The 13,951-nt window shown below is 39.6% G+C and overlaps 1 protein-coding gene across 11 annotated transcripts in view; it reads right to left on the reverse strand.

The window, feature by feature from the left end:
* Nucleotides 1-13,951, reverse strand: part of LOC108000705 (uncharacterized) — a 306,652-nt gene that overhangs the window by 136,804 nt on the left and 155,897 nt on the right. For 7 of the 11 annotated variants that reach the window (XM_062084417.1, XM_062084420.1, XM_062084422.1 and 4 more), the window contains one exon: nt 7,146-7,253. The exons of the other annotated variants lie outside the window; for them this stretch is intronic. In XM_062084417.1, the coding sequence (XP_061940401.1) occupies nt 7,146-7,253 (108 nt within the window). The remainder of the gene's footprint in view (nt 1-7,145; nt 7,254-13,951) is intronic. 11 annotated transcript variants of the gene reach the window in all.

Genomic DNA, 13,951 nt, shown 5'->3' on the forward strand with positions numbered 1-13,951 from the left:
ATACGCGTTCAAAATCACGTTGTACACTTGCAAAATAAAAAAATGCAAATTCTCTCCAAATCCCAAAAAAAAAAAAGAAAAAAAAGAAAAATATTCGAGAGGGAGGGAGAAACCCTAAGAAAATCCGATTTATTAGTTTTCTAACGAGTGAAAGAAAGACGATCTTGCTCGGATAAGTAGAGCAAGTCAATCATGGCCAGGCAAGGCTGATAAATTATAATCGGATAAATGGGGCGAATTGGTAACGTAAGAAGAATCCCGTTGAGAAAGTAATCAGTTTACAATTATTCCCGATTATTACTTTGAAATTGTTGAGATAAGTCACGAAGATTTGTTATTAAATTTCACTTCGAGTCGATTATCGCGTTCGAGTAAAACAACACAGCTGCGATCGGACAAGTAGAACGAAACGGGGTTAAGTCAGGCCAGGTGTTGGAATATAATACGATCAACAGTAGCGGAATAATACACAGCCATCCCACAGCGGTAGAAGAATCAGATATAGAATTATAATCGGTCAGGTACGTGAGAAATAGTGTCAAAAAACAATCGCAAAGCTTCGATCGGCGATCGGATTGGTCGAAAATTGAAAAAAAAAATCTGATCTCCTATTATACGGAGGGAAAAAGAAGAAGAAAAAAAAAGGAGGAAGGAAAGAGGAAAAAAACGGAGCATCGGTTTTCCACACGGTTTAACCAATTTCCATCCTTTAACCATCTGCCATCTACTTCCCGGCTCCTAGAAATGACTCGTTGAAATTGGTCTGAGGGTAATTTCTTCGAACGCTGGCCGGAAAACAACCGTCTTTCTTTTCCCGGCTTTCAATCTAACGCCAGTCAACGATACACGCATTGTATTTTAAAAGTCTTTGAATGGAGCGAGATAAATTTCAGAGATCGCGAAACCAACTTTCCTCGCGTTGCGAGCACAATGGTGTATTTCCACGGAAGAATAGCGGAGGCTCGAACAACGAGGATCCTTTATGAAGGATGGGGGAGTGAAAGAGAGAGAGAGAGAGAGGGAGAGAGGGAGGTTCAGCGTGCAAGACGACACACAAAGCCTTTTGCCATCGAGATGATGCGTTATATTCGGGGCCTGCGTTTCATACGTGACGCAAGCTGGAAACGACGCTTCAAGATACATATATCCAAGTTGCTGCTTTCTGGTCCGCGAGGAGGGGGCGAGGAGGAGAGGATGGAAATTTGTTGGATCGCGCCGCTTATGGTTCACCAAGTTTTCCACGGTATTACGTGGATAACGTAGACCGAGTTATTACCGTTGTTTGTTAAAGTTTGGGAAAACATCAAGTGCGTGCTTTTGAAGGTTTGCGATTAATTTGTGTTACGCTGTTTAAATGAAAATATTTTCGACTTAATGAATGAAAACTCGCTTCTGGCTCGAGCTCGATTTCCAAATTGGACCTCTTAGTTCAACGATCGATTTCTTTCGTAATTTCGTTTTCGATATATTCTTTTCTTCTTTTTTTTTTCTTCCATATTTTGGAAGCTTTATAATTTTCGAAACTTATCTTAGCATTTTTTTCTTTTCGTGAAAGATTTACAATTGTGAGATGTATTTTTTGTAATACGGGGAGCAGCGCACATGGTGTCCTCGTAACTGGTTTGTCAAATATTGTTGTTAATTTTAATTTGTTTCGGTATAAATTTTTACCTACAATTTTTACGAAACGTAACGGTGCTCGTCAAATTGCACAATGATCGCATAGGTTGAAGCTTTTTTTTTCAGAATCCGTTGAAGTAGGATCATTTGTAATTCACGGTGTACACCGGCATGAAAAAACGGAATATTTTATGTATCGCACGAATCCCGCCGAAAAATACTGAACACCGTGCATTTTTCACGAACTGAAATAATGATAAAAAAATATATATATATATATTTTCCAGTCTAGGCACGGAACAGGATATTTTAAAAGTAATAACATTAGTTTCCATTTCGCCATTAAAAAAGTATTCAAGTATTCTCTAACACCTATTACGATAAATATTTGATGTTTCTTTTCCGAATCTGAAAAAAAAGAAAAAGGAAAAGAAAAAAGGAAAAAAGTAAAGATTAGTTTGAAAATTATTCTCGAAATAAACTCGAAATAAAATTATCGTTAAAGAGGAGGAAGAAAGAAGGAAAGAAAAAAAGTATCAAACATACGATAAAAATTAAAAAGCGTGGAAATTTGTTTATTCGAGCGCGTGAAATAAAGTCGGTCGACGAGCATTGTCGTAAAATATTTTCGCGTTCACAGCCTGGATGAAAATTTTGAACGTGACGTTATAACATTACGCATGTGCGTGGATGCGAGAAATTTTCATCGCTAGAACGGGTACAAGCTGTAGCGAAATACAATTACCAGGCAACAGCTGTCCATCAGGGCCAATTTATCTATGAAATCCGTCGATAACTAGTGATTATCATTATTCATCGTTGACGAGCTCTTATACGCGCTCATCCCGTCCCGATATAATCGCGAAAATTATTCAAAATTTTTCGTAGCCGTCCTCGAAATTAAAATAATTTCATCTCGCGAGCAGGTCTTGAGCAGGATAAAAAGGATCGGTTGAAGATCATTAATTAATTACAGATTGTGCTTTTCGATTGGAAAATTTTAACCGGGAAAAAATGAAATTACTTACCCTCGAACAATATTTTTATTTCCAAATTCCTCGTATATTATAAAATATTTCAGATAACTTTATTTCTTAAAAAACTGCAAAAAGATACATTCCTCTTCAAAACTTCTCAGCTTCTTCTCTCCGACCAACCAACCAACCAAAAAAAAGAACAATCCATCCTCCGCCAGCAATCGCGATTAACCGTCTTTCCTTCGACCCTCTTCACCCCTTTCCATTACTCACCAACCCATAAGTCGTGCATGATCGAGCAACGTAACGTAACGCGTCCCCCGCTCGCACAAATCTTTTCCAAGCCAGTTAGTCGACACGTTTCCCATCGAAATTAAGTCCCGATTTAATTTAATTAGAGAGAGGGCCCCCTCCCCTTGCCAGAAACAGAAAGGGTGGTCCGACACGTCGAGGTTCCGATCCCCGTTCCTTCTTTTTCTCCTTCTTTCTTTCTTTTCCCTCCTTTCCGCCAATTTTTTCCACGCGTGCCAAGTCCACCGCGAATATTGGATTCCAGCCGGATTCCCCTTCCTCTCCCTCCTTCTCTGGTTCCTTAATCAAACGGAAATTACTCGCGACGAGTTGTCACCCCGGCAGAGGTTTCCCCCTCCCCTTGGAAAAAAGTTTGAATCGGAATGCGCTAAATCGAATCACGTTCGAGGAGGGGAGAGAGGGAGAGGGAGAGTCGCGTTTCCACCTGAACACCCTTCATCGCGAGCCGTTCACCTGGAAACAAAGCGGACCGAAACCACCAAGCACTTTGCCTACGCTCTTTCCACCTACTTTTCACCCCCCTCGCGAATCGATTACGCGATAGCACCGTGTTTTCCACCTCGCCGTTAACGTTGGCGAATTCTCAATTCGTCGGAAATTAGTTCGGTGTTTTTCGACAATCCGGATTTGTAATCGAACTTGGAGACTTTAGGAGGGAAAGTTCGGCGGTTGGAATATATATATATAGGGGGAGGTAGGGTGGATGTTGTTTCAGGGTCGGTTAGACACGGATAAAATTTGGAGGAACTCGTGGGAGTGTTTGGTTCTTCTTTTTAAAAGGAGGGAGGGTTATCACGAAGGGGGAATCTTTTCTTCTTTTAAATGTTCGATAAATACGACGAGGAAAATTTTTACACCTTCGCTTCGTGACGATTGTGAAAGTGTTATCGATGATTCGAGGAATTCCATTGCGAAAAGAAGATTAAAATTTCCGTTCGAGCTAAGTAAATTCGGGGAACAAAAGAAAACTGAACGTAGTTTCCTTCCCCCTCCTTTCCTCTCAAAGTTTCCGTTTTTCTTTCGCGATAACGAGAAAGGAATCTTATGATAAATGTATACCCTGATGCGAGACTGCAATCAGTCTTTCGCTTAATTCGATTGCAACTCAAACAACGAGACTGGGATCCTTTCGAATTAAAAATCAACATCGATGCCAGGAGGGGAACGATGTATCGATTTGTGATTAAACAAATGACAGGATTCATCGAGTTTATACCCTCCTAGATGCGCTTGGAAGGGGCGAGAAACATGGGTGTTGCATACAGGCAATTACGAATCTTTATTTTCCATTTTTATTCAAGAAGAACTTTTCCTTCGAGACAATGGAGAAGAAGAAGAAGAAGAAGAAGCATGGAATGATTGTTATCGAGATAGTAATATATTTTTTCCAAAAATGGCGAATAAAAAATTGAGAAACAAAAATGTCTTTTATAAAGTATAAAACTCTTAAAGGAAAAACATCGATTTCCTTTGTTCCAACTTAAGACGAGAAACATCTTATTTTTCTAAAGGCTTGTTACCAAGAGAACTGGGTACAAAATCCAAGTGAAAAAAGAGAAAAAGAAGAAACTTGATACGATAGGAAGGGTCGCTTCGAAGTTCTGCTCAAAGATCGTTCGAGTATCAAACATACGATACAAGATTGCTTAATAAATCCTGTGAAAAATCATGGAAGAAAATGCATTGTACGCACGTTGGAAAAGTGGCGCGCGTCGATTAGAATTTAATTAAGTGAGGATATAAGGCAATTTGGCAAGGCGGTCGCATTTACAGAAGCCGGGTCGGCGTTAATCGGATGAAGTCTGCGGTCTACGTAGGAGCCGTAGATATCGCGCCACGAAATGTCTTGAGATCTCGCGGGGGTTCCTTCATCCCTCACTCTCCCTCCCTCTTCCTGTCTGCCTGATTGAAACGGTGGAGCGAACCCCTTTCGTCTTCCACGCGGGTATTTGACTTTCAAATCGCGCCTAGACCCGATATAACGCGTTATAACCAACCACTCCATTTTCGAGAAGCAATTCCGCGCTAGCTGACGAATAGCCATTACCCATCGGGCTAACGATAACTCGATTCACGGCGATTCGGGAACACGGCGGATTTTTCCACCGACCGTATAGAATTTCCTTTCCTTTGTCGGTATTCGAACCGATATTATTTTTCCTTATCGCCACCCTCTTTTCGATCAATTCCGATGGATCCTCGAGTCGTTACTCAGAGCCGATCCGAGAATTCGAGGAAAGGTGGAAAGGTGTTTGGAATTTGTCTGGGCGGACATGATCTCATTTCCAACGACTCGTCGGATGCTAAGTTGTTGGTTAGTTGCTTTTTTAAGAATATTATTCCGTATGGGATATCTAAGAAGCAAGATCCCTCTTGGAGGATAAAATTTGTTTTGAAAGTGTTTCGAAACAGGTGGATCGATTATAGAGATTTGAGATCGGTTATTATTTCAAATGTTTGAGATTGATGAGAGGATAGATCGGAGAATGAATTTCACAGTTGAAAATATTTCCAAATGTCCGTGGACGATCAATATTTGAAAAGGATTAATTTTATTTTCCACGCCAATCGATCCACGTTATGCAAATGAATCTTCCATCGGCGAAAGTGCTGTTTTCCGCTAGCTTTGGCACGCGAAAAATCTCGATAAAAACTGTCTAGAGAAAATAAAAAAAAAAAAAATTAAATAAAGTAAAATAAAAAAAAGGGGGAGGAGCAAATCACAGTCTCGCATGCGTGTTCTTCTTCCCGCTTCCTTCCCGGCCAAACAATTAACACAGGCATCCATATTTATACGAGGGGTAATTTTTCATTTTCATACTCGGCCCGATTTTTATCACCGCTTATACCTTAATGAATATTCATAATATTCCGGATGTGTCCTACGGGCTGTGAAGAAACGGGGATACCGCTCGTTTAATATTTATTCGCATTAAACGCGCGCCACTTCTCGATCGAATCGGTTATGATTCGTTGATTAAATCTGTAAAAAATACAGGCGGATCACGCTAAACTCGTCTCTCGTTTGCCAAAATTTTCTCTAATCTTCCTCGTGTAATATATGTACGTTATAAGATCGAACGACAATCATCCGTGCAATTTTAACGAATCTAATTCAATAAAAGTCTACTTCTTTTCCACCCCTCCCAATTTCAATCACTCCTAACCAACTTACGATTACGCGTAATAATAAATGTTTCGAAAATGCTTAAACACGAGAACCCCGTATCGAAACAGCAACAACGACCTGCTCGTCCAACCCTCCCAATTCCCCTAATCCCTAAAATTCCCTAGAACCTAGATTCAACGATCTGGGGCAAAGTTCCGCGGCACATTTCCACGGCTGGGTAAACCCTTCCCCGTTCGAAGGAACGCTTAGCTTTATTCGTAATTTTGAAACATTCGTTGGGAACGGTTCGTTTGCCACCGATATACACTCGGGAGAGCTCGAGTCGCGAAATTCGCCGCGAGACCAACACACGACAACCGCCGCATTGTGCGGCATTAAGGGGCGAGGGGGAGGGATTGTGGATGGAGAGGACGAGGAGAATTGGGCGTGTTCCCCGCGTCGCACACGCGCGAAACACCAACACGCCGCCGCCGCCGTCGTCGTTGTTCGAGGCGAGCAACGCTTGCTCGCAAAACTGTATCAACTGTTTCCGTGGCACGCATTTCAACCGCAAGCGACCCGCACTTTGGAGCAATGGAGCCGGGGAATAAGGGGATGCACGCGTAAAATTTGCACGTAAACAGGAAGGCCACCTCGCTACCGTCTCCTTCCCTTTCTCGTACGGGATCAGGATCGGCGAGCGTTAAGAAACGTGGCAGGAAATTGCGGGCAACGTTCAAACGAGGAATGGAAATTCAGAGGCGAAAATAAGAGGGAGGGAGGAGGCGGGGAGGATTATTGCTCGTTGAGACTCGATGCTGGGGGGAAAAGTGTTCGAACCGCGAATTTTTATGTATCGATCGTCGCCAGTTTCTCGAGAAATTAATGTGAATATTTATTCAGACAGAGGAGACGGGGGGGTATAAGAATGTAAAAAGTGGTTCTAATTAAGATTCTGGGTAGAAAAAGATTCGTATAGGGAAAAGCTCGAAAAAAAACTCGATCTTCGAAAAATAAATAAATAAATAAACGAAAAGATGGAAAGATTACAAACGTACTATTATATTTCAAAATACGTTGGGCAAAAAGAGGAGAGGGAGAGAGAAAAAAATTCAATGATCACTCACCAAAACTTTCACCATGTATATCCTCCAGCTCTAAAGTCCAGCCCACTCGAACGGGCAGCCGGGGCAGCAGTTTAAAATTCCCACTGCAACGCGCCGTAAGCTTTCCGGCTGAAAGAGAGAGAAAAAAAAAAAGATCAGTTCCACTTTTTTTTCATTCTCCTCTTTTTTTATTCCTTCCTTTTTTCTTCCTTCTTCTTCTTCTCTCTTTTTTCTCTCACTCCCCACTTCATCGGGGTAACACCGATGGAGTTAATGGGAAACCGTCTGGTTGTGTTTGTCCGGGCAAATATTTTCGAACAACAGGGGGATGAAAGGGACAGGATGGCCTACACACAGCCTCCGCTATTTACCATCGCGGAACCGGTTCGAAAATTGGGTTATATAAATATCCTTCGGAGGTGTCGAGACACCCCCCGGGTGGTGAAACTTCAACGAGGAGAAACGAGGTCTCCCCTTTCTTTCCTTCCCTCCACTTCCCTCTTCTTTGTATCTCTCCTCTCTCTCTCTCTCTCAATGACATCCAGCAACATAATACCAACGCGTGCATTCATAGGATCGTAATTAAGAATTCGCATTAAAGCACTCTCTCTCTCTCAATTATTCCGCGCATTCATCCATACCTTGGTGTCTAACGAAGCGGCGGAGGAAACCGCCTGTTGCCCGCGTCGCAAGGTTAACGAAGCGCTGGAAAAGAAACTGGATATAAAAAGAGAGCAGCGGCTCCTATTGGAACCACCCAGCCCGACACGTGGTCTTTGCGTAAAGACCCCGATGATCTCGCCGCTTTCACCCCCTTGGGGCTTCTTCTTCGCCTCTCTTTTGTCCCTGTTTATAATTTTTTCATGTTGACAGGGGGGATACTGGAGGGAGGGGTGATAACGACTGTCGAGATTTTGCCTCGTGGGAGATTTCGCTTCGCGCGCGATCTGAAGAAGAAGAGAAATTTTTGTGAGGTCAGGTTCCTCCATTCGATCGGATAACGATGAAAAGGTTTTTTTACGTTTTACTCGAACCGTTTTCAGAGTAAACGCAGCAATTTTCGATCGAGTTTTAAATTTTAAAGCTCGATTGTATCGTGCGTTTTGAGAATTGACGGATCGAGAGGAGAGAATTATCGAATCAAATTTGAATAAAATTTTACAAACATTTCACAAATCGTGATATTTCTCTTAATAATAATAAGTTTGTGCATACATTAGAAATTACGAAAATTACTTACTGAATCATGATGGAGATTAATCATTAGCCTAATCGTGTCGAGCACGTGGTTAAGACAGATTGATACGGCAAACTTTCGATCTATCGGATACCCATTATAAACGATCACTGGCAGAACCGTCATCGACTATTCGATTAATCTACCAGCTAATTCTCCTCGATTAAATAACAAATTCGTTCGAACATGGCTGGGAAAAATGTGTCCTCGAAATTATACTCGAGAAACTAATATAATATAATATTAAATAACGCGTATAACTTATGAAAACTTTCCATTTTTCTTTTTTAACAATTTTACTCCATACTGTTCCCTCTAATATCGATCAACACCAATAACGAATTTTGTTATTCTGATAAATTTCTAAAACGCGTCCGATAAAGTTATTTTCTTTTCACCATATTCTGTCCCATTTCACTCTCTATAGATTCCATTCGATCAAACTATCGACGAGTCCGGAAGCGGAAAGGAATACAAACAGGCCGCGTTGTGTATCGAACGTTACACGAAATAAAGAGAAAAAGAGATGGCCGTTAATAATTATCCTCGCGTTATAACTCTCGCCTTTCAAAAGAATACGTTTTCTTTCTTATCAAACGTTTCCACGTTGATTAGAAATTATTGAACTTACGTTAATTTGAAACCGATCTATCAAAGACTTGATAATTATTCTCGACAATTTTCTATCTTATATCTCTATATCTCATTTTTTATTTATGTAGATAATTCTTTTCTTACCAATTTAATTTAAGTCGTGAAACAGATACATATGTTGATTAATAAGGAACAATTTCTTCTTACAGTTTCTAAGCAATTTGATCCTTGAAAGGATTTGATTGATATTACATTAATATCCATTCAAGATTTGATATTTCTCTTTTCCTTCTCGATTCTTCCTTCTCTCTTTCTCTCTCTCTCTCATTACCAAAGGATGCACTTCGATTAATACCGACGTAACACCAAAATTATCCTGATATCTAAAAATTTAAACGAGGGATGTACACGCGTGGAAGATAATACACGATTTAAAAAAAAAAAACGAAGGGAAGAAATTTAAAAAGTGCCGACTTTACGATACCGTTACGCTCATCATATTCCACGGCGTTAGCATTTTCGAGTTAATTACTAGAGAAAAAAAGGGAAGAAAAGGAAAAAAAGGAAAGAGAAATTTCGAGGAAAAAGGGAGGAGGAGAATCACGGCACTGAGTGGATAACGAGAATCTACCGGTTTTGGACCATTGTACACGATGTTTTTAATGGATGTACAGCTTCAAAATAGTGATACTTAACGAAATTCCGTGTTTTTGCAACGCGCACGCGTCCAGAATAAAAAAACAAAAAAATCTCCCATCTGGACATACCCCGTGAAAGAGGGATGGAGTTCGTTTCGAGCTGATGAAAAATAACTCGAAATCGCGTTTCGCATAATGAACGAAGGTAAACAAAGGTAGAATTTTCGTGAAAAGAATTCTCTTATTCTATAAAGAATTTTCATCCTTCGATGGCTTTGGACGATTGTATAATTCGAGGATATGATTGATGATGAGGGAGGGCGTAATGAAACACACGTTGACTCGAGAATGTTCGAAGCTAAGAAAATGGATTGATAAAAATTTCAATTTTTAATTTCCAAATTTAAAATGTTTCTTGTTATACATAAAAAAAAGAGAGTGTCATCGAGTAAGATAAAACGAATTATTTTAATGAAGAATCCAATAACGAAACAACGAAACGTAAGAAAATAATTATTCGCGAAATGGTAGGAAACTCGAATTCACGAATCGGATTTATTAATCATTTTCATCATTTTTTAAAACACGCATGGGTCAATGGACGCGAATCAATTATTTTATTATCCAGGCGGACGCGCCTAATTATTTCTTACGTAAATACATTCTATAAATTTCGTTTTGCGCCTCGACTAATTACAACCGTTCCATTAAATTGAACATTAATTAATTACCTGCAGCATGGTGATTAATTATCCCTTAACTTCCCTTTCGTAAGAGACGGGATTCAGAAACGTTGCGCATGGAATATCCGAATAATAACGAGAGGGGATGCATTATTTTAAATCTTTCAGTTCACTCGATTTTTTAACTCGATTCCTTTCCGTAGAATTGTAACCCCGATTCTATATTTCGATTCGAACTATCAATCGTCGATAACATCAACTTGTGATTCGCGAACGATCGTCAGAAACGTAATTATATCAAGTAATTTTCGACTTGATTTCGAATCGAATCGTTTCAGCGTCATTTAATTAAAAAAAATTTTATCGATTGAAAATAAAAATTATACAAATTCTTAAATAAATATACGCGACACGAATCCAATCTCTAAATCCAGGAACGTGAAGAAACGTCCCTTAACCATCAGCCAACCGATAAATTCGACAAAGTCTCGGTTATTACGAGGTAAACGACAACTCTAATAGGAATCGTTAGCGGTATGATCTATATTAGCCGGTGTGCAGGACGAGAGGCGGAACGAGGCGCGACGAAGAAGAAGAAGAAGAAGAAGAGGAGGAGAGAGAGAGAGAGAGCGGTTTGAAAAAGCAACACGTTAGCGATCTCCCATTTTATGAAGCAAGACGGCACAGCGCGTCTTCTCTCGTTGCCAAAGCTATTTCCAGGCGACGACGACTCGGAAACCCGCTGACTCGCCCCCCTCTCACCACGAAACTCCCCCTCCTCGCGCGTGAGAACACCCTTAATGCCGTGGGATGTAGCCAAACGTCCGTTCTTATGGTTTTCGTCGAATTAGTTTCTCGAGGCGAGATAGAGTCGCGAAACGGGTCTTTAGAACCGGCGGATCCAAGCCTGCTGACGATGGCTCTACGAGAATACTAATTGCCCACGCCACTTATGATACCTCGATTACACCCTGATCCTCGATTATCGTCGCTCGTTTGGAAAACAGGCGATATCTACCTACCTCTCCACGATCCTCTTTATCTTCCTCGGACAATTCGATTTGAATTTTATTTATTTCTTTCTCTTTCGATCGTTTTATCTTGGGAAGAAGGAAATTTTCTGAAATTCGTGATTGCTCGAGTTTACTTTTTTCCACTATTTAATAACGATTCCGATATTAGATATGTCGAGAAGAGAATTTTTTATTATATTCATCGAATTCTGTTCGAGCAAAGAGAAGGAACGAGATATTAAATTCTGGAAGAGTTGGGCAAACGAAAATTGCGCGCCGCGGTATCAATTTTCCGCACGCAAGAAAATGGCCGCTCTATCGTATCCGTCACGGTATTTAACACCTTTCTGAAATTCTGCCCGTGCAGAAATAAACCGGGAGCGTAACGTGTCTCGTAAAATCCGCGATGTGACTCGGACACGGTCCACAGCTTTTCCGTGTTTCGTTTTTGAATTAGAACAAGGTCTTTGTCTATGAATCATTCTATTTCGAATCGAGCGAGCGATGTGCAACTATAACTCGCTTTGCTGGATGTAATCCAACACGGTGCATATGTTTAAAATTACAGGGAAAACGTCAAAGCGGTGTTATTTTCGCTTTTTCCCCCTTTTTTCCTTCTTTCTTTTTTTCTTTTCTTTTTCTTTTTTTTTCTTTGAGCGTGCGTTCAACGATTTACGAAATCGACGATTATATACACGTTTGAGGTATCTCGATCTCGTTTCGAGATTAATCCTGTCGTTTATTTATCTCTGAGTGGTTTCGAGCAATGCGTTAAAAAGAAAATATATGTAGAGTTCCTCTTCATAGAGTTGATATTTATTTGAAGATGAAAGAAATTAAACATTAGTAAATTTTTATCGATGGTATCGACGTCGAAGAGTTCGAGCATTATTCGGATTTAGTTGAATGCAATTCTTGTTGTCCCTCTGAAAATAATTTATTAACAAGGAATAAATAATAATCTCATAAGATTGTGTAAAAGTTGCTTAGAAACGGAAAAAGAGAAAAATAAATTTTACCTAAATCTTGGTTCCATCGTGCTCACCCTTAATAACAATGATCGAGTAGTTCAATCGTCGAAACGATCCTCGCTCGTTTTACAATTCATCGACGATTCATTAATTATACAACAATTATCGACGGTATCGATGGTAAACAGATTCTTTGAACAGAATCCGATAATAATATTCAAAGAAAACGATTAAATTACTCGCTACCTTTGATAAAATATTCTCCTCGTTTTCGCAAGATCAATCTCTTTTCCTAGTCCCTCCCTCTTTCTCTCTCGTCTTCCTCGTCACGTTAATTTTCCACCATTTTAAACGCGACCCAAAAGGAATTAATTAAATCAAAGATTCGCAAAATTTGTTCTACTGCACAAACCAGTGGAGCTCGGAGCAAAGGGAAGACGTTCCACCGGCTCCTCGAACACCGAGGTCAAGATTTTAATCTGATAATTGTCACTTCCTCGAGATCCCACTTCGCGCTCTAAAAAAAAAAAAAAAAAAAAAAAATCCTCTACCGGTGTTTTGAGAACACTTGAACCATCTGTAAAGTGGATCCGTGTATTAATCATCGCCACTCCTTTTTCTAGAGGATTAATCGAGGGATTGGTGAGATCGAAGAAAGTGTATCGAGTCGTGCAAATATTCCAAACATCACGAATGTATTATTTCGATCAAGTTGGTCGGTTTAAGTAATTGGATAGATTTGGTTGAAACGAAGTTGTTTGGTAATAATAAAAAAAAAAAAACGTTCCAATTTATACCGGGGAGTTTTTTTTTTCCACAGTGAGATACAAGATACTTCATTTACATTCCAAAATGTTTAATTGGAATAAAAAACGTTTCCAATTTACACGCACGAGCCACTTCATTTACATTCCAAAATTCTTTTAAAATGTATCGTGAATTGGTGGAATATTTAACAATTTGTACGATCATCGTTGTTCTATTTTTCGTCGATGTTTTTTTTTTTTTACACATATCCGAAAATTTAAGGGATGATTTTTCAATAAAACGAGGAATATAAAAAAAATGTATGAGTTTATCCTCGATTCTTTCTTCGCTCTTGTTATTCCGTAATTATTCGATTTTAATTTCCTTGGGTTGATTCGGGGTTCAATTTATTCATCCTTCGGTGAATAGTAATTTTATTAATGACACAGCGATTTTTGACTTCGGTTAGATGAAGGGTAAAGTTTAAGCACTTTTCATTTACAGTTGCCACGGAAAGCGGTGTAGTTTCATTTCGGTGGAACGGTGCAGTTGGGTCTCGTATTCTTGTAGCCGCGTGCTTTGGCTAAAATAGAATGCGTAATTACCCCCTTCGTTGTTAAAGATACAACAACCCGTGTCCCGCGAGGTGCGAAGATCTTTCGACGAAAATCATTCTGCGAATCTTTTTCAAGTGATATCGAAATACGTGAAATTTTCACAAATCGGACAAAGGATAAATTAAATTCTACACTTCGCGATTTATAAATATCGAAAAAATGTAATTTTATTATCGAGAAATAATATTTTTCCAACGCTTTGAAAAATTTTCATCTATCTAAATTTCACGATTGGGAACGCTACAGGTTCTACCATTTCTACTGTATCATTTAAAAATTGCGAGATATTAATTCTAATGATTTCTTCTAAATTGAAATAAATATAAA

The sequence above is a fragment of the Apis cerana genome, linkage group LG14 (assembly GCF_029169275.1).
Source record: "Apis cerana isolate GH-2021 linkage group LG14, AcerK_1.0, whole genome shotgun sequence".
Taxonomy (NCBI): domain Eukaryota; kingdom Metazoa; phylum Arthropoda; class Insecta; order Hymenoptera; family Apidae; genus Apis; species Apis cerana.